Source organism: Vicia villosa, linkage group LG7 (assembly GCF_029867415.1).
Source record: "Vicia villosa cultivar HV-30 ecotype Madison, WI linkage group LG7, Vvil1.0, whole genome shotgun sequence".
Classification (NCBI taxonomy): domain Eukaryota; kingdom Viridiplantae; phylum Streptophyta; class Magnoliopsida; order Fabales; family Fabaceae; genus Vicia; species Vicia villosa.
Window position 1 is genome coordinate 70,412,239 of NC_081186.1, and position 22,493 is coordinate 70,434,731.

Consider the following 22,493-nt stretch of genomic DNA (forward strand, 5'->3'; position numbering starts at 1 on the left):
ATAAACAAGTAAATGTGTATAAGCATTATTGGAACATGTGTTAGTAGGGGTTGCAAAACTAGCGGTGGCATGTCATGTCGGTCCGTACATCTGTCAAAAATTTGTGGATTGGGTTGAAACCATGTACAAAACAGACGGCCCAAAGCCAACAAAAAAACAATATTACAACCAATTACAACTACGACATAAAAGATAATGGGTCTTTGTAAAAATCGTAAAAACAACAATTGGAATGATATTCGTTAAGCTCGTTTCGCCATAAGCCCGTTATTTTTTTAGTTAATTTTAATAGTTCAAATTCTTGATGATTTTATTTTATACATTTATTTGTTAATATATGCAAAAAAAAATTAGGTAAAATTTGTTTAAAAGATACTTTATAAAAAATTATTCTAAAAAATAAGTGAAAAATTTAATTGAAAGGTAAAAAAAAGACTACTAATCTATTAAAAAAAGAAATAAAAATAAATAAAAAATAGGCATGCAAGCCCGCCGCCCGCTAATCCGCCACTTTGGCGGGGCGGACATAATTTTTATACTTATTTTACTTGGCGAGTTTGTCCGTCCTCGCTCGCTTTTTGACGGGCTTAAGGCGGGTAGGGCGCGAGATGGAAAACAAGCGTGAATTAGCAAAACAACAAAAATAGAAAGAAAAAAAATATTTAGGAAAAGAACAACAAAACTATAGTAACATGAAAGAAGTTGCACGAGAGAAATTGAAGAAATTTGACAAGCTTGTGAAAAATGAGGAAAAATCAATGTTGATGCCAAAGTGTTGTGAGAAATTTTTTTTCTTTTCTATTTCATCTTAAATTTCAGTATTCTATTTTCTCTATTGATTTAATTTAAATTTTATGCTTATTTATTTTTCACACATTCTTTTACCTCCCTTTTAAAATCTTTTTTTTTATTGATCCCCAATTTTTCATTATCTTCATCACCAAAATGTTGATTTGCATGAAACTAATGTCAAAACATGATATTGCATCTATTTTCGTTTGTTCCTAACTAATCGAAGGCCTAGTGTACACTTGCTTGCATCGACTATTCGTCTTCTACAAAGATAATCTTTCAATAAACTATTTTTGGATTAATGAAGGAATAGGAAAATGTACATGTGTTTGTACTTTGAGTACCAGAGGCTTAGTGTATACTTTGCACGCACCGATTATTCATCTTTCACCTTAAAATCAATCTCAACCAATCAAATCTATCTTTTTTCCGCCCCACGCATCGAAAAAATTTCACAAACGAAAGATGATATATCCCTTTTACCGCAAATCAAAGAAACGCTTAAGCCTCCCACACGCGAGCATACAAGTAACATTTAACCGCTAGAATGCGACCTAAACGTCGTTAACTAAATTCAACAAATGCACAATTACTTTCTATTAAGAACTACGTAGTCTTGAGTTCCTCCTCGTACCATAGGATATGTAGGAGTGAGTGATAAGTACCCATTGTAGTTATTATTAGTAGTATTTTGTGGCACTTATTGCTTGATTCTTTGTATTAATAAGTCAAAACCTCAACTTTATTGTAAATATTATCTTTATGGTTTTATCATGTAAATATTGTATAGATTAATGATTTTTGGTTCAATTTGTAGGATTTATCGCATTGTTGAAGCATTGGGCATCATAGGGCAAATAAAGCTTCAAGATGTAATTTTTGGATGGAAATAAAGAGTCCCAGGTTGGGCTAAGCGCAATGCAATGCACCAGGAGGTTGCCATGCAAGGGGAAGTGCGCTAAGCCCCAAATTGGGCGCTTAGTGCGGTTTATATCGGTTTAAGTGTTTTAAGTGAATTCGCGCTTAGCAGACTCTGACGAGGCTAAGTGTGGTCTGTAATTTTTCAATTGTATAAATAGGTTCTAATCATATTTTTTAGTGTGTGGCCCATTTTTTAGAGTAGGGTTTCACCAATTTTTAGTGGGGGTTCCAATTTTTGAGTGAACACCACAATTTTGAAGGTGAGAAGTTTAGAAATCAACAAGTGAGGGTGCATCTTGAATATTGAAAGTTGGATTCATGTCGATTGTTGAGACATCAATGTTGGGGCTGGTTCATCTTCACTTTTCTCTTTGTATTGAACAATTTCTTGTTGGGATTTGGGTGATTTCACCATAGTTGTATGTATTTTAAGCTTTGTATTGTGAACTTTATTTTGATTCAATATAGATGTTAATCTTCTTTCATAGCATGTTTGATTTGTGTTGTGAAATATATATATATATATATATCAAAATACTGATATAAGATTTTTCATCTCTATAAGATTTGGGAGTTGATATTCACTTTGTATCAGATCTTAATGTTTGTGTGTTGTTTAATATGTTGAGACATCTTCTATTAATCAACTGGTATAATCCCGCAACGCTGCTCTAGACATAGACGGTGTTGACGAGAGATACGTGATTATAAAGATGATTAACTTTGTTCACATGCTAAGATTAAGAGAATGCATATTGTTATAGGTTTTTATTGATTATGGTGTTATTTGTAATCTTTTCCCGATTAATATTAAGGACATCTTTACATCTGTTAGATTCTAAATGCTAGACATAGCTTTATGTTTAACATTCATAAGAGTATCGGTTCTTAATGATGTCGTATTGTTTGATAGGTCGAGACATCATCGATTAAACAAGAGTATGGATTCCATCACTTTGAGGTTATTTTAATTCCAAATTAATTTCCATTTTTGTTCAGTTCTTTCTATGAATTCGTTTGCTTAATTCAATTGCTTTTGTTTTCTTAATTCAATTGTTGCTCATAGGATATAGTTGATTAAATTCGATTGTATGCATGATCCTAATTTTAATCGCGTGTTAACCTAGCTTCTTCTAATATTTAAACTGTCATGCTTAATACGATAAACAGGAACATAATTCACATGATATTGATAGCGTTTGTCCAACTGGCTTCATAATCAAATAGGATTGAAGCGGCTTAGGATATTGGAGTTACAATAGCCAGTGATAAGCCGAAACCCCAATCAATAGGATCAGCCGTTTTAACTTATTTGTAATCACTTGTTTTAATCGCATTCTTAATCGAAACCGAAAACTCCCATTGTTATAATCAATTGGGTAAATCATTCAAGAGTCATTGCGATACAACTCGAGTGTCACTTCCTTAAACTACAATTTATTTGCTCGTTTTTGACCCATGTGCGACAACAAATCAAATTGGAGCTGTTGTTGGGGACTCTTGTTGTTATTAACTGGTATTAGAGTATTAGGTGTTGCATTCTTGAACTCAGGCCCCTTCGTTCCTTCAAATTCACAATTATACGTCAACTAGGTCAAAAACCCAATTTTCATGAAAATTATCCCGGAATCAAATTTTTTCCGTGCCATCTTAACAGAAAATTCATCATTTTTTATTTTTAATGATTTTTTCCGTCATACAAATACAGCTATCAGTTTTCTTTGTCAAGCTATTTTCAATGAATTTTTCTCATTGTCAAGCTACCACCACTATGAGTTTTCTTTTGAAGGTGATTGAATGCTTCAGAAGCCATATAAATACAACCCCTAATGCTCATACCCTTAATGAATCTTTTTCGCTCCTTTAAAGCTAGATTATGCATAATCATAGCTAGCCTCAAAGACAAAATTTTAGTAATAATATTGAATTTGAAATTAGTAAGAGCTATAGGTCCGGAGTTCTCAACGGTGTCTGCATCATTGAATTTTAGGATGAGAATGATTATGTTAGAGTTGTAGTTGGGCATTATCCAACCTATCTTGAAGAATTGAAGAATGACACTACAAACATCTTTCTATATGATTTCTCAATAAATTTGAAAGAAAACACCCCCAAAACCACCAGGGCCTAGAGCACTGTTATTATTGAGGCTAAAGACTTTTTTTCTCCCAATTTCCTCCTTGGAAGGAATCATAGTGAGAAGGTTATGCATGTTGGTTTCCACCGGCTCAAGGATAACTTCCTCTAGAACATTAGAGCTTTGACAATTATCTGTAAAATAGAAAATGTTAGTAAAGTAATTGACAACATGATTAACCATCTCAATGAAATCTTGGATGATGTATGTGTCATTCCTCAAGTAAGAGATCACATTCTGGAACCTTTAACTTTAGCCATTATATGTAAGAATGCAGTGTTTCTATCTCCCTCCAGATACCACTTCACTTTTAATTTTTGATGCCAAGAAGCCTCCTCTATTGCCAAAGATTTCTTTAAACCAAGTTGAGCCATTTTTTCTCGATTTTTGAAAGATTCAGTGATACACACATGAATTCATTTAGGCTATGTTTGGGAGTTTGGAGGGGAGGGGAGGGGAAGGCTTCCGAAAACAATTTTTTTTAAAAATATAGAAAAATATTTGACATTTTTTGAAAAAATGATTTTGTTTAGAATGATAAAAAAGTCATTATCATTACAAAATTCTTAATTTTCAAAATAGTATAACAACCTAAAAGATATTTGGATAATTTATATAAGCCCTCCAAAACCTTCCAAAACCCTCATTCAATACAATTTTTGAGTTCCCCCATTTTATGGGGTTTTTGGTGTTATGAATAAAACCAAACCCTCCAAAACCCTCCTACCCAAAATCCTTTTCTTATTTTCACTCAATTCTTCTTATTTTCCAAAGCCCTCCCCTCCCTTCCCCTCCAAACTCCCAAACATAGCCTTAAACTTCTATGACGAATTTGAATTTTTTTATTATTTATAATTTTTTGATTAATTGTCTCTAACCATTAATTGTTAGTGGATCTTGACTAAAAAATTTCTCTAAATTTCAAGTCAATAATGATGACTAAAAAATTTCTCTAATTTTCAAATCAAGAGTAATAGAGAACAAATGATATTTAAAGTTTGTTGAAACTCTTAGGGTGTGTTTGGTAGAGAGAAGAAGTTGAAAAGAGAAAAAGATGTGAGAAAGAATGTGAAAAGAGAGAAAAAAAAAGAGAAATAGAATAGATTTGATGTATTGTTTGATATAAAAGAAATAAAAGAGAAAGAGATGTATATAATTTTTGAAAAGACACAAATACCCTTAGATAAAAGATATACTATTATATATAAAATTTATTCACATAAATAATTAATTAAGTTAGTTTAATTTAATAAATGCATTAATTTTAACTTTATAAATTTTTAAACAAGTACAAATAAATTATTCAATTAATTTATGATATTACTAATTTTATTATTACAAAACAAAAGCAATGCTACAAATATATATCTCAATTAAGTGTAAAGTTTCTTATATAAAATAAATAAGATAATGCATTCAATGTAACAAGTGATGCAGGGACAAAAGTAGGAAAGAGAAATGTTTTGAGGCATTCTCTCCTCTTTCTTCGCATTATTGGTGAGAAGAGAAATTATGTGGACCCTACATAAATTTAGTCTCTCTTCTTAATTAATTTGCTGTGCCAAACAGATAAACTTTAGACTTTCTTTGTTTACTCTCTCCGCTATTTCTCTCGTCTATATTTCATTGATTCCAAGCAGACTCTTAGAATGAAATTTGTAATCATACTATTAGTTAATAAATAAAATTAGGGTATTTCCCAATAAAGCTAGTAGGGTAAATATGTCATTTGACATTTAATAACATACCGTGTGACGTGTACCATTCAAAGCCAAAAGAAAAATAAGCGGTGAAATCACACCCATTCATTCAGTTCCCCTGTTTGTCTTCACACTCCTCTTGTTCCAACTCCCAAGTTTCCAACCCTTTTTGTCTTCGTGCGCCTTTCAATTTTCCCGCAAAAGGGTTCGTTCGTTTTTCAACTTTATGGCACCGATCACTCGTAGAACCTCTTTCCCCAAAGTCCTCATTGAGAAAGACTCTGACTCGGAACAGAGTTCCTCTGATGAAGAACAAGATGAAGAAGAAGAAGAAATACTCGTAGAAGAAGATAATGGGGTTGCTGAAAATGCCAAGATTAAGAAACTGGAACTGGGTTTTGTCGGTAATAGTAAAGGGAAAACACCCATTACTCTATCTCTCCAAAAAGTTTGCAAGGTTACTCATTTTTTCTTTTTTTTTTGAAAAAATTTAATTTTTGCTGCGAAGTTGTTTCTTTTTTCCTAATGGGTATTGAGATTCTGTTTTAGTTTTGGTGGTTGATTTTGTGTATTGTTGTTGATGGTGTTGTTATAGGTGTGTAAGAAGCCTGGACATGAAGCGGGTTTTAAGGGTGCTACTTATATTGATTGCCCAATGAAACCTTGTTTTCTGTGTAAAACTCCCGGTAAGTGAAGAAAACTATTATCTTCTGCATGCTGTTTGTATTTAACATGCGTTGGATTGATTTCTCTCTATATATTTAATGTTTTATATGATACGTGTTTTTGATCGGTTGAGGGTATTTTATGGCTTGTTTGTGGAAGTGATGATGAGTTCTAATTCTAAACATGAATTAATATGGAGCAAAAAATGTTTTTGTTTTGGTTGTCTAGCTTAGTTTGTCATAGTTGATTAGAGAAAATGCCTCGAGGTAATGTACCTTCTCCGGGCCGTGAAGCACAGGCATAACGCAGACACTAATGTGATGGCATTGTTAATAGTTTAGGAAAAGGATATTGATTGAATGTTATTACATGTGTCAGTGTTGTGTCGGTGTCTGATATAATAGTCATGCTTTTAGTATGTGTGGAGTCAGTGGTTCATACGCACTGGGTCTAAGAGCCGACTAATCTGGGGGACCAGTCCTTATATCTACTTGTGGAGTCAGCTATATGGTTTTGTTATGTTTTGTTGCAAAGCTATACGTGACCAATCTGAAATTCAGATTAAATTGTTTTGTTTCGTCAAATAAACGTCACTATAGTGCTATACCATGATGGATCTTGATCCGCTTTGAAAACTGCGACATACCTTTAGATTTTCTTTTTGGGGAATAGTGGCATTCAGCCTCAATTGCAATTTCTGTTACCTGATGTACCAGCAATGGTGGGGAAAAAAATAGAATTTTAGGGTTTTAATAATAGTTACACTGAAGAATCTGCTTGTAGCCTAAACTTGACATATTTTTATAATAAAAAAGTGAAGATTCAATGAGTAATACTCCTATATTCACCATTATATGTAAACCTTTCAATATATAAACTATTGTTTGCATCGATTTCCTTTTTTATATGTATGCAGCATGTCTTTGAATACATATAATTGAGTTATTTCAAAAGCGGTGTTTTTGCTATTTGTCCAAAATGCTACCTGCTATTTTACATAGTGAATTTCTAGAGTTCCACTATTTTTCCTTAGTATGCTATTGATGATATAGAACCAGCATAAAGATCATATTTCATCATAAACGCTTACCTATACACACACTCTTTATTTCCTCAACTAGAACGGTTATCATTTGTGACACTGTCTCGAATACGTCTCTCTGGTTTGATAGTAACTTGTTCAGCTCTTGAATGTATTTTTGTTTTTATCTTTGCCATCTTTTGATATTCTCAATTGAAGGGCATACTACTTTGAATTGTCCGCATCGGGTCTCTACTGAGCACGGTGTTGTTCCGGCACCCCGCAAGAAAACAACTAAACCTTTGGAGTATGTGTTTGAACGCCAGCTAAGACATGCCATTCCTCTGGTTAGTTTAACTTTTTTTAAACTAATATTCTATCTTACTTTATTTGTGAAGAATTTGACGATCTCTCATTTCTACCGTGTCATTAATTTGCAGTTGTGATTCTGTTACTGTTTATTTATTTCAATGTGGTATCATTAGAATTTAGTTCAAACATTACTATATGTTTCTACTGCAAAACACAGTATAAACTTTTTTTAGCCTTTTTTTAGCCATATACTTATCTTGCAAGTTATATACTGAATGATGTATGCTTAAAGATCAGTGATAATATTGTAAATCTGCTTTTAAGTTTAAGGCATATGTAAATTTTTTGCATGTGCTTAGGGTTCTTTCTATCTCTTCATCGTGGAAAGAAATAACTGGATTTTTCTTAATTATTTTGCGCAGCAGAGTCTTGAATTTGAAACCATATTTTCCTCATATGATTACATAATGTTTATGTACTACCTTGTTCCTAGCTATTCATTATAGAACCTAATGTTATGTGATTCTTATTTTGAAATTCACGTTTTCCCGTTTTATGCTATAGATCAAGCCAAAATGTGTGATCCCAGACCAAGTGCACTGCGCTGTTATCAGATATCATAGTAGACGAGTAACAAGTTTGGAGTTCCACCCGACAAAGAATAACATCCTGTTATCAGGGGATAAGGTTACTCATTACAATGAAGTACAATAGTTGGGAATAATTTATAGGTTGCCATTTTTTAGCCACTGATTCTTTTTTTCCTCTGCTTTAATTGTACTAGAAAGGACAAATCGGAGTCTGGGATTTTGAAAAAGTATACGAGAAAGTAGTCTATGGGAGCATACATTCTTGTTTAGTGAATACCATGAAGTAAGTTGCTTAACAAAACCACGACCTTCGTGTAGTTGTCCTGTTGCTTTTATCATTTCGTTTACTTGCATGTTTTAGTTCAAATGTTATACTCTAAATGGCTAAATGGGAAACTTTTTAGGTTTAATCCTAGAAATGATTGCATGGTCTATTCCGCATCTTCAGATGGAACCATTAGTTGTACTGACTTGGAGACTGGAATATCATCCTCTCCAATGAACCTGAATCCGGACGGATGGCAGGTAACATTTTCTCTAAATGTTTGTTTCTTAACTTATTTCCTACTGATGTCAGTCTTGTCATTTTGCAACAAAAAGTTTATTTGTATGTGTTGTTTTTATTAGGGTCCGAACACTTGGAAAATGCTCTATGGCATGGATGTTAACTGTGAGAAAGGTCTCGTGCTTGTTGCCGATAACTTTGGTTTTCTTCACTTGTAAGTAAATTCCTTTGGCTCACCCGCACTTGGCTCTAGTTTTTACTTTCTCCACATGTCCATTTTCCAACATGTTAGCTTGGCAAAAGTATATAACCCCCTTTGCCATTGATAGGGTTGACATGCGGTCCAACAACAAAAATGGTGATGCAATTCTGATTCATAAAAAAGGTAGTAAAGTTGTTGGTATCCATTGCAATCCTCTTCAACCGGATATCCTTTTGACTTGTGGAAATGATCATTACGTGAGTTCTTCTCGTTTATTCATATATTGATTGATATTGAAGTTAGTTTAAAAAATTGTACATTTGTTTTATGTTAGAAATACCAGCCCGTGAAACAATGATTTCTGTTTTTTAGGCTCGTATATGGGATCTGCGTCGCTTAGAAGCTGGATCATCACTTTGTAACCTTGAGCACAAGCGTGTTGTTAACTCTGCGTATTTCTCTCCAATATCTGGAAACAAAATTCTTACTACATCACAAGACAATCGTCTTCGTATATGGGATTCTATCTTTGGTAACATGGAATCTCCTAGCCGAGAAATTGTGCATAGCCATGATTTCAATCGCCATTTGACACCCTTCAAAGCTGAATGGGATCCAAAGGTGGCCTTTTTTTTCGTAACTTTTACACCGTTCTTTATGATGTTTCTTTTATTCTTATTTTATGAACAGTATTGCTTATGTAATTGCAGGATTCATCTGAGTCACTTGCTGTTGTTGGCCGATATATAAGTGAAAATTTCAACGGTGCAGCCCTGCATCCTATTGATTTTATAGATACCGGTACAGGGCAGTTGGTAGCGGAAGTCATGGACCCAAACATCACGACCATCAGTCCAGTGAATAAGCTGCATCCACGCGATGATATCCTAGCTACCGGAAGTTCTAGGTATGATTCGCCACACATTAACTTACGAATAAGGAAATGACTTAATAGATTTATGAATTTGTTAGTTAGATATAGGGTTTTGCCTTTAACCATAAGTTATATTATTAATCTTAATGATCCTAAGTTACCTGTTATAATTTTTCAGATCTCTATTCATTTGGAAGCCCAGGGAAAGATCCGAGCCCGTCGAGGAGAAAGATGAAAGGAAAATTATTGTATATGGAAACACAGAGAAGAAGCGCGGTAAGAAAAAAGGTGATGATAGCGATGAATCCGATGATGATGGATTTTCCAAGCTCAAGAAGCCCAAGTCCAAGCAAACTGAGTGGAAATTGACTCGCTGCTCGAAAAAAGGATAACGCTAAAATGTTCAGTTTTTCAGTTTTTTTGGGTTTGAAGGTTTTTTAATCCAACTGCTAACCCTGTATAGGTTACATAACACCTTTCATAGTTTTGTTTTTTGGGGTTGGAACAGTAATTTTGTGTAAGAATGCAGGCCTGGCTGGCTTTAAAGTGTCTCTTTTTTGGTACTAAACTTTTGAATTCTTTAAGTATAGAAGCCAGTTCCTTGCAGAACTACTGCAGCTATATGACAGCCACCTAGAGAAAATATCTAGATATGTAATGTGATGTCTTGTTGAATATAATTAGATCGTTTTTTGTTTACTTTGTGAAAATATTTTATATTTTCATTTTCTAAAGTATGTCATTAAAAGCTTACTGGTAAAAGTTATCAACTATCTACCCAATACTAAAATGTAGCCCAAAATTACTAATTAGCCCTTACAACAAATATTTTTTACACTACCAAAAGGTCTTTCATGTAATTAACAAATTCAATATTCATCCATGCCATTTGTTCACCTTCAATTGGTCAACTTATTCAAATTTTTGTACTTTGCCAAAACACTTTTCAGAAAATATAGCTTCCTCCTCACTTTCCATTGGTCTATTAAAAATAATCACTTTTCCCTCCTCCCAATAAACTCATTTTTTTCTATCTCTCTCCGTTTTCTCTCTCTTTCTTTTCTCCAACCCTAATATTCACTCACTGTCTCTTTCTCTCTCAGATTTGATTTCATTTTCCTTCAAACCCTAACGCTTCCTCACAAACCCTGCAAAAAATCCACCAGCACTACTCCTCGATGCACCACGAACCGTCCCCATACTACTGCTACCCGAAATCGGACATTGAAAAAACGAATCTGATGAGTGATGTTCCCTATCCATCTTTCAAATCCACCAAACTTAATCTGATGAACTACCAAGCTCCTTTAATTCATCTTTATCAAAAGTCGACCCCAATGAACATGCTTCACCGCCACCGAAGACGAAAACAAACACGAAAACCCACCAATCATAGGCCTTGCCGACGTTGATTTTGTGGTCGTCGATGTCGGAGACGGAGATCTAGATCCAAAATTGAAATCATAGGATGTGTGAGGACTAATCTGATGTGGTGCGTCGGTGTAAGCTTTTTTCGTAGAACTGTTAATTCTGATTTTTTTTATTTTTCCAATTTAACCCCTTACACGATGTAAGCTTTTTTAGTTTGACATGAACGATGCGATCCCGGAAGTTACAATGGCTTCTCCTTTTTTCTTTTTTGTTTTCGATTTCTTTTTGTTTTCCAAAGGATGCTGTTTGGTTTTTCTGGTTTTGAATTTGATTAGATGTGTTTTGTGTGTGCAGTTGTTAGGGATGGTAGAAATGATTTGCAGGTTAAATGGTCTTGGTAATTATTTGTAATTTTTAACATATTTTGATGCATTTCATGTGTAGTTATTTTCAGATCTGGCAATATATGATGCATCAAAGATGGAACGCATTCGACAGGTAAGATTTTTCTTTCCATATTCGTAGAGAATTGCTGGTTGTTAACGAAATTAGAACTAAAATATACTCATAGATGATTTTGTTGTAGTGGATACCATAAGATGTTCTGCCTGCTCCCATATCATATGCGGCATATTCCTGCAACAGTCAGTTAAGATGGAACACATTCGGCAGGTAAGATGGCTCCCAGGATTCTTTGAATTATTCTGGAGCCCATTTGTATTCTTTTTGGATTAGTAATACATGTGACTTGTGCTTCTGTACTGATTCACAACCTTAAGCCATCTTTTTACTTCAATCTCATAATTGTAATCTTCATATATCAGGTTATACTTATCTAATATTGTGTGTGAAAAATATTAGTCTTGGGACAAGTTAGTTTCCTAGAATGTTACGACTGCAGCAATTGTTCTTATATGTATGTCAGCATGTAATTTTTTTTTTGCAAAGAGTTGTCGTGTGCCTATATTTGAACAGGTAGTCACTGAATGAACGACTGGTATTTTTTGCAATTGTGAAGGTTTGATTCTTTGTCATTGTTTCTGAGTATAAAAAACGTTTAGATATAACACCTCGAGACAGGTTTTATTTATGGGATTATGATATGGTCACTGGCTGTAGTTTTTATATTATAATAATATGTATTTAACTGCGTCTATACCATTGTTTCATTGGCTACTGTTTTCAGATTTCTTCAACTCATACCATTTTATGGATTCTAACTATTCAAGGGTTTCAAAAACTTTTATATTTTAGAGAACGAGCATGACTTATACTATATATGACTTGAAGTTGTTTACATTCATCCATCATCATGTACTAAATAGATGACTTCAACTATATATCAGTTGAAGTTGTTTACAAATAGTGTATGATTTCTATAACGTTTTAATGGTATTATCAAGCTATTGCATTCATTGATTTGTATAACATTTATGCTCCATTATGAAAAAATGAGAATCTCACTTCCAAGCACAAAAAGAACATTGTAAGCTTCAAATTTCAATATTGTTAATGTTTTTAATCCTGATAAATAGAAATTTAATGTGGCTTAATTTGTTTTTGTAGATTGTGAGTGAGACATGCAGTGAAAGTTATGTGTCTGCTTATCTTAATAGACCAGATGTTCGAGAGGCTATTCATGATAATATCATAAAACTCAAATATGAATGGAGTCCCTGCAGTGGTCTCATTAGAAAATGGGTTGATAGCGCTCCAACAACCCTTCCTCTTTTACATGAGTTTCTTAACAATGGCCTCAAAGTTTGGATTTTTAGGTTAAATATTCATTCTCACTTTTCTTTTCGTTATTGGATACAAAAATCGACGTCATCAAATTAACACCGATTACTTTTTGTTTATATTATCAACGGTCATACAGATGGAAGGGTTCCTGTTACTTCGACTAAGTATTCGATTAAGAAGATGTACCTTCCGGTTAATTCTGTTTGGCACCCTTGATTAGCCTATGGAGATGTTGGTGGCTATACTGAAGTATAGAAGGGAGGGCCTAACATTTGTTACAGTGAGAGATGCAGGACATCAAGTGCCAATAGTATGATTTCTTTCTCTATTTAACTTTGTCTACCTTCCATTTTCTATATATTTTATGTTTTTGTCTGTCTTATGCTATAATAATTTTTCATTGAAAATTTGAGTCAAGGGTTTTTAACTGTTCAAGGGTTTCAAAATCTTATATATTTCAGAGAACAAGCATGACTTTTACTATATATGACTTGAAGTTGTTTACATTCATCTACAGGAAGGGCAGCGCACGTTTGTCAATGCCAGCACCTTACCGGTGAAGACTTCGATAGATGTGTCGACTGAATCAAATAAGTAGCAAGCTACAAGGTGAATCCAACAATACCATGTTGCAAATGTCCATTATATTGTTCTAAATTTCTAATGGAATTTTATGTTGATTCATCAGATTATCCGACGGTGGAAATAGTGATGCCATGTATTTTGAAGATCCGAAGTGTGCATGGCTGATTGTTATAGGCATGGCTGATTGTTATAGCTTGATTAAGTGGAGCCAATTTGGTGCTTCACACTTTTTCTCAACGTTCTATTTAACATATATCACTCTCACTTGTGCTACTCCACCTAACAGGTAAAAGGAAGCCATACATCTACTTCTGAATCAAGGCCAGAAGCTGAAGATATAGCTTCTCCAAAAGTAAAGAAGGGTTATTCAATAAAGGACATGCTTTTAGTTGATTAAGAATAGAGAGTCAGCAGCAAGATCTAGATCTACTTATATCAAAGGGCTATTCAATAAAGAATAGAGAGTCAGCAGCAAGAATATTGTGATGTTGTTTCTGCTTCAGCTTCTAGATGAGCAAGATGGTACTGAGTAGGAGTACTTTTTAGTTGCTCTATAACTCTTTGAACTTTTTGAATATTTTTAAAAAGGTCCTTGAACTAAAAAATATATAATTTCTCTATTCAATGATTTGTTTGCTAGAATTTCTGGCCTTTTCCACCTAGAGCTACTACTTCCCATCACATGATCAAAATTTTCAAAGATAAAGTGTGGATATATAAGCAGAATTATATATTTTTAATTGCTCTATTTAATATATTTTTTAAAAGGGGACATAAGATTAAGGGCCAGTTTGTTTCAGCTTTAAAAAAATGGATTTTTTCTTTGTATTTTTGAAAATAGATTTTCTTAAACCGTTTTTCAAAATATTACAAATTTTTTTATATTCGTTTTTTCTAAAACGAAACATTAATTTTGACATCTTATAACATAAACATACATAATTGAAGACCAAAACTTTGTCAAAATCATAATTTTTTCAAAAAGTCGTATTTCAAAAATGATTTTTATGAAAATCTATTTGAAATAGCTTCAAAATTAAGTGATTTTTTAAAATTTTGATATCCAATTTTTTTTTCATAAATAGATGAAGTACCTAAAATCACATTTTAAGAATAACTTTTCAAACAAAATTTTCATTTGAAGCTTTTATAAAAAGTTTCTTTGTAAAATAAATTTTCGCAAAATTTGTTTACACTATAAAAATCATTTTTAAAAAAAGCCAAAACAAACGGGCCCTAATGAACTAACTACATTACTTATGTGTACTATATCTTTGTAAAATAAATTTTCGCAAAATTTGTTTACACTATAAAAATCATTTTTAAAAAAAGCCAAAACAAACGGGCCCTAATGAACTAACTACATTACTTATGTGTACTATATTGTTTTCTCTTTTGACCAAAATTAAAGCACTCTAACAAAAACAAACCAAAAAAAATTCTCTAGACACATTCTTACTTTTCTATATAATGATTAAGTTTAAATATTAAATTAATAATTTATGTATTAATTCAAAACGATTAAATTAATTTTAAAAAATTAAATTTAAATTAAATTAAACCATTCAAATAGACTATATTTTGATAATATTATTTAATTACACTTAAATCTATATGATTATTGTTCAATTTATAATTAACTAAATTATTTTATATTTTGCATTTATATTTAAAATTTTACATTTGTATTTGTTAAAATTTTATTTTTTTCTCCAACTCACATGTCCTTTTTTTTTTTATATAGTTCTTCAATACAATGAATTTTTATGATTATTTACTATCAAGCAATTATTATTTAATTGACCAAACTACCTATTACACACAAAATTAGCACATGAATTCAATAATAAAATGTTTAAACTTACGGGTCACTTTTAATACAATGTCTATTTTATTTTAATCAACATTGACTTTTATTTGAAAACTGAAGTCTTTATTTTTAAATTTCAAAACGATTCCTATGCATATTCAGTTTTCAAAGAATTGAGAGTATAACAGAGCAATCGATGAAAATCCTAACGTCTATTTGAGTAAAACGATTTCTTTTTATTATACCCATTGCTCATAGTTCTTTTTATTTATATTATTCATATCATTCAAAAAATATTTTACCAGGAAAAAATTTACCCGTGCGGGAGCACGGGTCTCTGACTAGTGAAACTTTTAAAATCAACAATTGTGATGGGGAGAAGAGCTAATACTAGTTAGAAATGATTTATATCTGAAAATGTTGAAAACATGTGAGCATTGTCATTGTTTTTAAAAATTTAACAAAATGTGTTACACAGAAAACTAGAAAATGATTTCTGAAGAATTCTTTTTTATGAAGTACTATTAATGTTATATTGTTTTTGCCAGACTCGACTATTAACAAAGCTCACTAATTACTCAAATTAGAAAAACTGGTCTTTTTTATATGTAATAATAAACAAATTTCATTCTCTAAATTTATTAAAAACAAGTCACACCTCTATTATCTCTATTTCTGTATACAAACCCAATATATTTTAATTGTATGATTTGTGGTACGATATGATATCCAATTTTCACCTCTAGGATAGAAACACTTCTTTTTGTTGAATTTACATTTTATATACTTCGTCTTACTTTTTTTAGGCGAAAGCCATATATTTCTATGGCTCATCTGAAAGTCTCAAACCTCGTTATAATCCTCATTCAAATCTCCAAGTAGGACTATATAATCGGTAAAAAAAAAAAACATATATCTCAGTGCTAATTCTTGGATGCACTTTGTGAATACATCCAAAATTAAAGTAAAAGTGTAGGATCTCAGAGTTGAACCTTGGTGTAATCCTATTGTAATGGAAAAATCGTCCGTCTCTCCACCATGTGACCGCACACAACACACTAGTCGATACCCCTTCATACATATCTTGGGTAACTTGAATATAGACAATCATAACTCCTTTATGGATTTCCACAAAATCTCTATAGACATTTTATCACACGCATTATTCAAGTCAATAAAAATTAAATGCAAATCTTTTTTGTCCATTTGATACTGCTCCATCACACGTCATAATAGATTGATAACTTTCATGTTTGACCTCCCATGCATAAAATCAAATTGATTTTTAGAAACTTAGTATCTTTTTTTAGTCTCCGTTCGATCATCATTTCTCATAACTTCATGGTATGATTCGTAAGTTTAATCCCCTTATAATTTACACAATTTTGTATATCTTTATTGTTCTTATAGAATGGAACTAAAGTGCTTTTTCTCTATTCGTCTGACATATGCTTTGACATCATAATTTTGTTAAATGTTTTTGGTGAGCCATTCAATGCATTTATCTCCAAGAAATTTTCACTCTTCAATAGGTAGTTTGTTTGACCCAACCGATTTACTGTTACTCATCATTTTCAATGCAACTTTTACCGTTTGTTTTTAAATTCGACGATAATAATTATTGTTTCGATCCTCTTCTTTGCTATTGAGCTTGTTATAGTCTGGTGAGATATCATATACTTCATTAAATAAATTATAGAAATACATCTTTCATATACCTTTTTTATAATTTTCCAGAACCAAGACTTCTGTCTTCTTCATCTTTAACACACTACACTTGATCTGAACCTTTTGTCTTTCTTATATCTTATTTATTTTTCTCCCTCGTTAGATCCTAAAAATTGATATAATTCGTTAAAAGTTTGGGTTCTTTCTCCACTCATCACCTTCTTTCTCTTTCTTAACTTTCTTATGCTTTTTCAAAATTTCAGCATTTTTAGACCTAAACCATTCTTTTAAATACTCTTTTTGTACTCTAACTTTCATTTGAACATTTTTATTCCACTACAATGATTCTATACCCATAGGACAACAATTTCTTGATTCTCCTAACATCTCTTTAGCTACTTTTCAAAAATCTTGGGCCATTTTGATCCACATATAATTTGCACTTCCTTGTGGTTGTCTGAACCCTAACTCTAAGATCTTATGTTCGAAACTCATTTGTTTTCCACCTTTCAAGTTCTACTATTTGATCGTGGAACTCCCATGTAACTTATTCTTCTGTTTTCCTCTTGAACCTTACATCCATAACCAACACTCTATGTTGGGTAGTCAATCTCTCTCCAAATATAATTGTATAGTCCAAGCAAATCTTCCTATCTAGTTTCCTAATAAGAAAGAAATCTGTATGAGTACATCTCACCCCACTATTATATGTGACAAGATACTCATCTCTTTTCTTAAAGCATATATTAGCTATAGTAAGATTCAAAACCGACAAAACTCTAGGATGAATTTACTTTCCATATTTATCTCGCTGATACCATACCACAAATGCACCCTCAAAACCTCTTGCTACGCTCCCTGTGTGTCCATTTAGAGTTCTATACACCCTTAAAACCTCTTGCTACGCTCCGTGAAGGCTGTTGAGGAGGTTGTGTCTATGTATTCCACTGCATGGTATCTAGTGTAACCCTGATTGTCCCAAGTAAGGTATTTTCTTGGAAAAACATTATGGGTTTGGTCTCCTCACCAGGTGTATCCTATGGTGACAGGATGTGTGCAAGACTGTTTTCAACATACCGTGTAAAGTTGCCAACAATACTTGAATTTTATTTCTCAAGCCCACTAAAAAAGGCACTTTAGTGTGTGGTTGATGTATTTTTCAAGAAGCTTGACTTGTATTCGACAGACTGTTGTTGGTGTAACTGGAGCTTGGATTTTTGTGGACCTTGAAGGGGATCAAGGGTTGTTGTGTTTTTCTGTAAGTAAGGAAGGCTTCAGAACCAAGCTCAGTTTTTGTGTTCCATGAGAAGGGAACTAATGTCCTACCGGATGTTGGGACATTATGTCAGTAGGTGTGCGGATTCCTGCTGCATAAAAATGCTCTGGGTGCTGAACAAATGTGTGATGATCACATATGTTTAGAACCTACTCTTGATTTGAAATAGGAGGTATCTGGGTTGTGTATCTAAAATGTTTATCCAGAAAACATGTCTTAGATTGGTTGGTTGAATGATGGTCAACCAAATTGTCTACTTCTTGGTTCAGTTTATTTCTGATTCAAGTAAGTAGGAAATGCAAAGGCTGAACTTCAGTGTCCAAGAGAAATGTGTTATGAAAGTCAAGTTCATATGTCAAGGACATTCTCTCTAATATATGGAAGATCCTTCTAATCAAAGGTGTAACACCCTTCTAACCCACATATGTTTTCGCATATAATTTTAACGAAAAACAAACACACCACCACAAGGGTGTCACATCTTCATAATAAGTTTCATATAAAAAATAGCCCTACTCCGTAACACGGGTTGCAAAACACTTAAATATAAATAACGTCTTTAAATTCATTAGTTAAACTAATTCAAACTTCGCAGCGAAATAAACAATTCTTACAACTTCTTCGTAAATCAATTAACACCATGAAGAGTAGTTCAACATTAATAGATTCATCATACTTCATGTGTTATAACACCATGGAATAAAACGCGAATTCATGAAAGAAATACGGAATCCTTAAAATAACAAAAGTACTAAGATTTGCAATCAAACGATCCCAACCCAGATGTTACGTATCATAGAAATACCCTCTTTGTTCAAAACAACTCGCTAACGGACTCCACAAAGCTATCCTCTAAGCTTCAACAGACTATTCTTGATTACTTGCACATTACCCATGTGGAGGTAACATTCAAACAGAAAGGGTGAGTAAATCACAATTATTATAAAAAGCATAAGTAAAAGATATAGTAGTCATAACACAGGGACAACAACACAACATCATCTATTACGTCCACAACATAATAAACAATTACTTACTTTTCACATCAAACCACCCCAACTCAGGAATAAAATCAAATCGTTATAATTCAAGAATTGGAATCAAACACATCACTTAATTTCCAAATATTTTGCAATGTCCCGAATAATGAAGTGCAACTTCATAAGGCTCATGCATGTGGTACCAAGAACATCACTAATGACTTAGTCATCGTTATCTCTAAAGATCCCCACCAATAGGATCAATTCCCGCTTGGAACCGGAGTACATCACAAGTCGCACTCAATCCATATTATGGGATTATGGCCATCACTGGACCAAACGTCCTAACATCATCGAATAATATCCTGGAACTTCACTGGACAAAATTCCTACAAATGCTATGAATACATGATGCACAACACAATATAAAATACGAGCACTACTAGTCAAAACGCATAATCATTCATCATGTTTGTCACATTTCTTCACATTCATCATCACATACTTCATAACACACATATCATCACAACAACATCAAAACATCATAAATTACAAGCCAAGTAACAACAAGATATGATTAATTTAATTTCATAATAGAAAACATATTTAATATTATTCATCACAAGACATCATCATCTCATCATAAAATAATTACTAGAAAACTGTATCCTACAACTCATTTTATTCCAACACTGTATATATCATTTCATTAGCTCTCTTACGCTTCGAACAACGCGTCAAACAGAGTCTGGAAACTCAAGTTATGACCTTTATAAAAATTCCATTTCAAGCATCATTCTCCCGGCGAGCCTCCTCCTTCGCCCCGCGACTGAAGACACTAGCCAACCTCTCAAAATTTTCAAACCTTTCACCCGACGAGCCTCTTATTTTTCCCGGCGAAACAAGTTAGTAGCCAAAACTTACCCTCGCCTACACCATTCGCCCGACGAGATATAATTCAATCGAATCGCCCGACGACACGATCAATCCGTTCGACGAATCTGGGTGATCAGGGATTTCCTTATGCATTTTCCTTCATAAAATCAGTCCAAATTCTTGCGATTTCTTCATATTACAAGTCCTAAACCATCTTTTAAACTCAGTATTTCATCATATAATCACAACTCAATGTATTATACATTACGGGTATCATTATATTGCAAAATCACAACTCACACCTCTAAATCATCAATATCGTTCATATCATCAACAATCCATCATAACCCAAAACCAATCCTACGATTATCTAACACTTAGGCCAAATATAATAATTAGGATAGACTCCCATTATCTTTGATTGAAACTCGGTATCAAAATCCTCTCCGCGTTCTACAAAGCCTTCAAGTTCTCTCAAGCCTAGCTCTCCTCTCTCTCACGTTCTTCCAAACTTTTCACGATTGAATGAAAACCCTCTTCCTTCTTTTCTCTTTGTTTCACTTAACCCTCTTGAATTGACTATCTCGCCCTCATTATCTCTACCTCACTATTATTCTATTTTTTAACGAAAATAATCCCAACTAATTATTCTAATTACTACAAAATACTCCTAATTCTCAATAATTCTCATAACACCTATGCACCGCCAAAATCATTGAAACCTCATATATCATCATCAAACAAAAAATATCATCATTAGAACACCAAGACTTCATAAGGACTCATATATTCACGCTAGATCAATTAAATAACTAATCAAATAATTAATCTAGATTTTCGGGGTGTTAAGAAAGGAGCCAGATTTATGGAATCTTGTTTGTGGCCATGGAACACATTCTGTCGAGAGAGATTTGTGTTGGTGTGCACTAACCACATGTTGTGCTGCTATTAAGGAGGAGAATGTTTGATTCTCAAGGAGTTCATAGTAGTTGATGATGAAGAATCCCAAATCTGGAGTTGGAGATTCTTGAGATGTCAGATATAATGTCTTGACATCTTTGTATTGAGAATTTATTTTTCTTAATATGTACTACTGATGTTTCTCTCAAACAAGATAGATGTTATTTACTTAAACTCGATATCACTTGTCAAGTCTATGAGAACATGAAACTCTTGTTATGATAAATTAAGAGAGACATACAAGGGATTGTATGCAATGGAGATGCATCAACCTAAGTTAAGTTAATATTATGAAAAATTAACTTACAGTCATGGTGTGATTCAGCCAATGATCTAATGGTATCATCCAAGTTACTTGTGATGAATTGTTCGATACTGAATAATGGGAGAAGCAGACTTGTCTGGACAGTTTGTTCATGGTATGATACTGGTTATTGTGGTCTTCTTGAAGAGGGAATCTCCTCTTTTGGTGCAGAAGGATGACACCTTACATCTCAAAGTCAGACAGGTGGTCTAAAACTTGATTATGAAGAAGTGTTTTGATTTATGGTGACAACTGCTGATGTTTCTGCATAAAAGGTCAGCTGCTGAAGTGTGATGCTCTTGTGTTCTTCCTCAATAGTTTTTTTGTGTGTATGGAGTTGCTATGGGTGTTATCTCCAGAACCATAGTAATTGGTGGACTCCATATAATTGAGTTCTTTTTCTAGTTGATCTTTCCAATTACTTTTCTTGCACAACCACTTGTATTTGATTTTCTTGCTGTATAGTTCTTATGTTATCATACTTTTCACCAGTTTGCATTGAATTGCCCGAAGCTTTTTTGCCACTCCCTACTTTTACTTCCATCAAACTGCACGTCTCTACTTATTTCTATCTTATTCTCATTTAGTGAGAATAGTATGTACGTATCTATTAATTAAAGGTATATGAAAATCATGGATTGACTCTTGTCACCAAATTTTCTTCTTATAATTGTTCAAGCACTTGCCTGAAGCAAAGTGAAACAAATATTTTGAAATGGTCCACAGTTGGCTTTAATCCAATTCAAGCTTCATAAATTATATTGTTCATTTGCTTCTTTATTGAACACCTATTGATAATAAACACAACAGATGAAGTTGCTTCACTCCAAAATTTATTTGACATCCGTCTTGCTTTAAGCATACGACTTGCCATATTTAGTATGCTTATGTTCTTCCTTTCAACAACACCCTTGTGCTGAGGTGTATTTGAGATATAACTTAATGCTCAATACCTTCTTTGTCACATAATTGTGCAAATACATCTGAAACCACCAAGAGTACGAGCATGCGTTCACCTCTGATCTACTTAGAAATTATTTTTCAGGCAAAATCACAATATGCATGAAAACATTCTAGAATGAGTCATCACTCATATTTATAAGTATATTTGCATGCATACAAGCACATGAGTCATGAGTCCTCGAAACCGGTACGCAATCAATTAAAATAGGCCAATTCGCGAGAATAGGTCAAACGCAT

General features: G+C 33.1%; 1 protein-coding gene across 14 annotated transcripts; it reads left to right on the top strand.

The window, feature by feature from the left end:
- Positions 1 to 5,646: 5,646 nt before the first annotated feature.
- Positions 5,647 to 14,044, top strand: LOC131620725 (protein DAMAGED DNA-BINDING 2-like). Of its 14 annotated transcripts, none has more exons than XM_058891891.1 (17): positions 5,647 to 6,007; positions 6,146 to 6,236; positions 7,457 to 7,584; positions 8,114 to 8,236; positions 8,334 to 8,422; positions 8,544 to 8,664; positions 8,767 to 8,858; positions 8,974 to 9,103; positions 9,219 to 9,467; positions 9,557 to 9,753; positions 9,899 to 11,222; positions 11,536 to 11,589; positions 11,663 to 11,763; positions 12,658 to 12,866; positions 12,971 to 13,144; positions 13,352 to 13,443; positions 13,523 to 14,044. In XM_058891891.1, exons 1-11 carry the CDS (start codon positions 5,777 to 5,779, stop codon positions 10,110 to 10,112), a joined length of 1,665 nt encoding a protein of 554 aa, XP_058747874.1. In that variant the 5' UTR covers positions 5,647 to 5,776; the 3' UTR covers positions 10,113 to 11,222; positions 11,536 to 11,589; positions 11,663 to 11,763; positions 12,658 to 12,866; positions 12,971 to 13,144; positions 13,352 to 13,443; positions 13,523 to 14,044. The 14 variants fall into 14 exon arrangements, with proteins under 14 accessions (XP_058747874.1, XP_058747869.1, XP_058747875.1 ...); XM_058891886.1 differs by having other exon boundaries at positions 11,678 to 11,763; XM_058891892.1 differs by having other exon boundaries at positions 11,546 to 11,589.
- Positions 14,045 to 22,493: the final 8,449 nt, after the last annotated feature.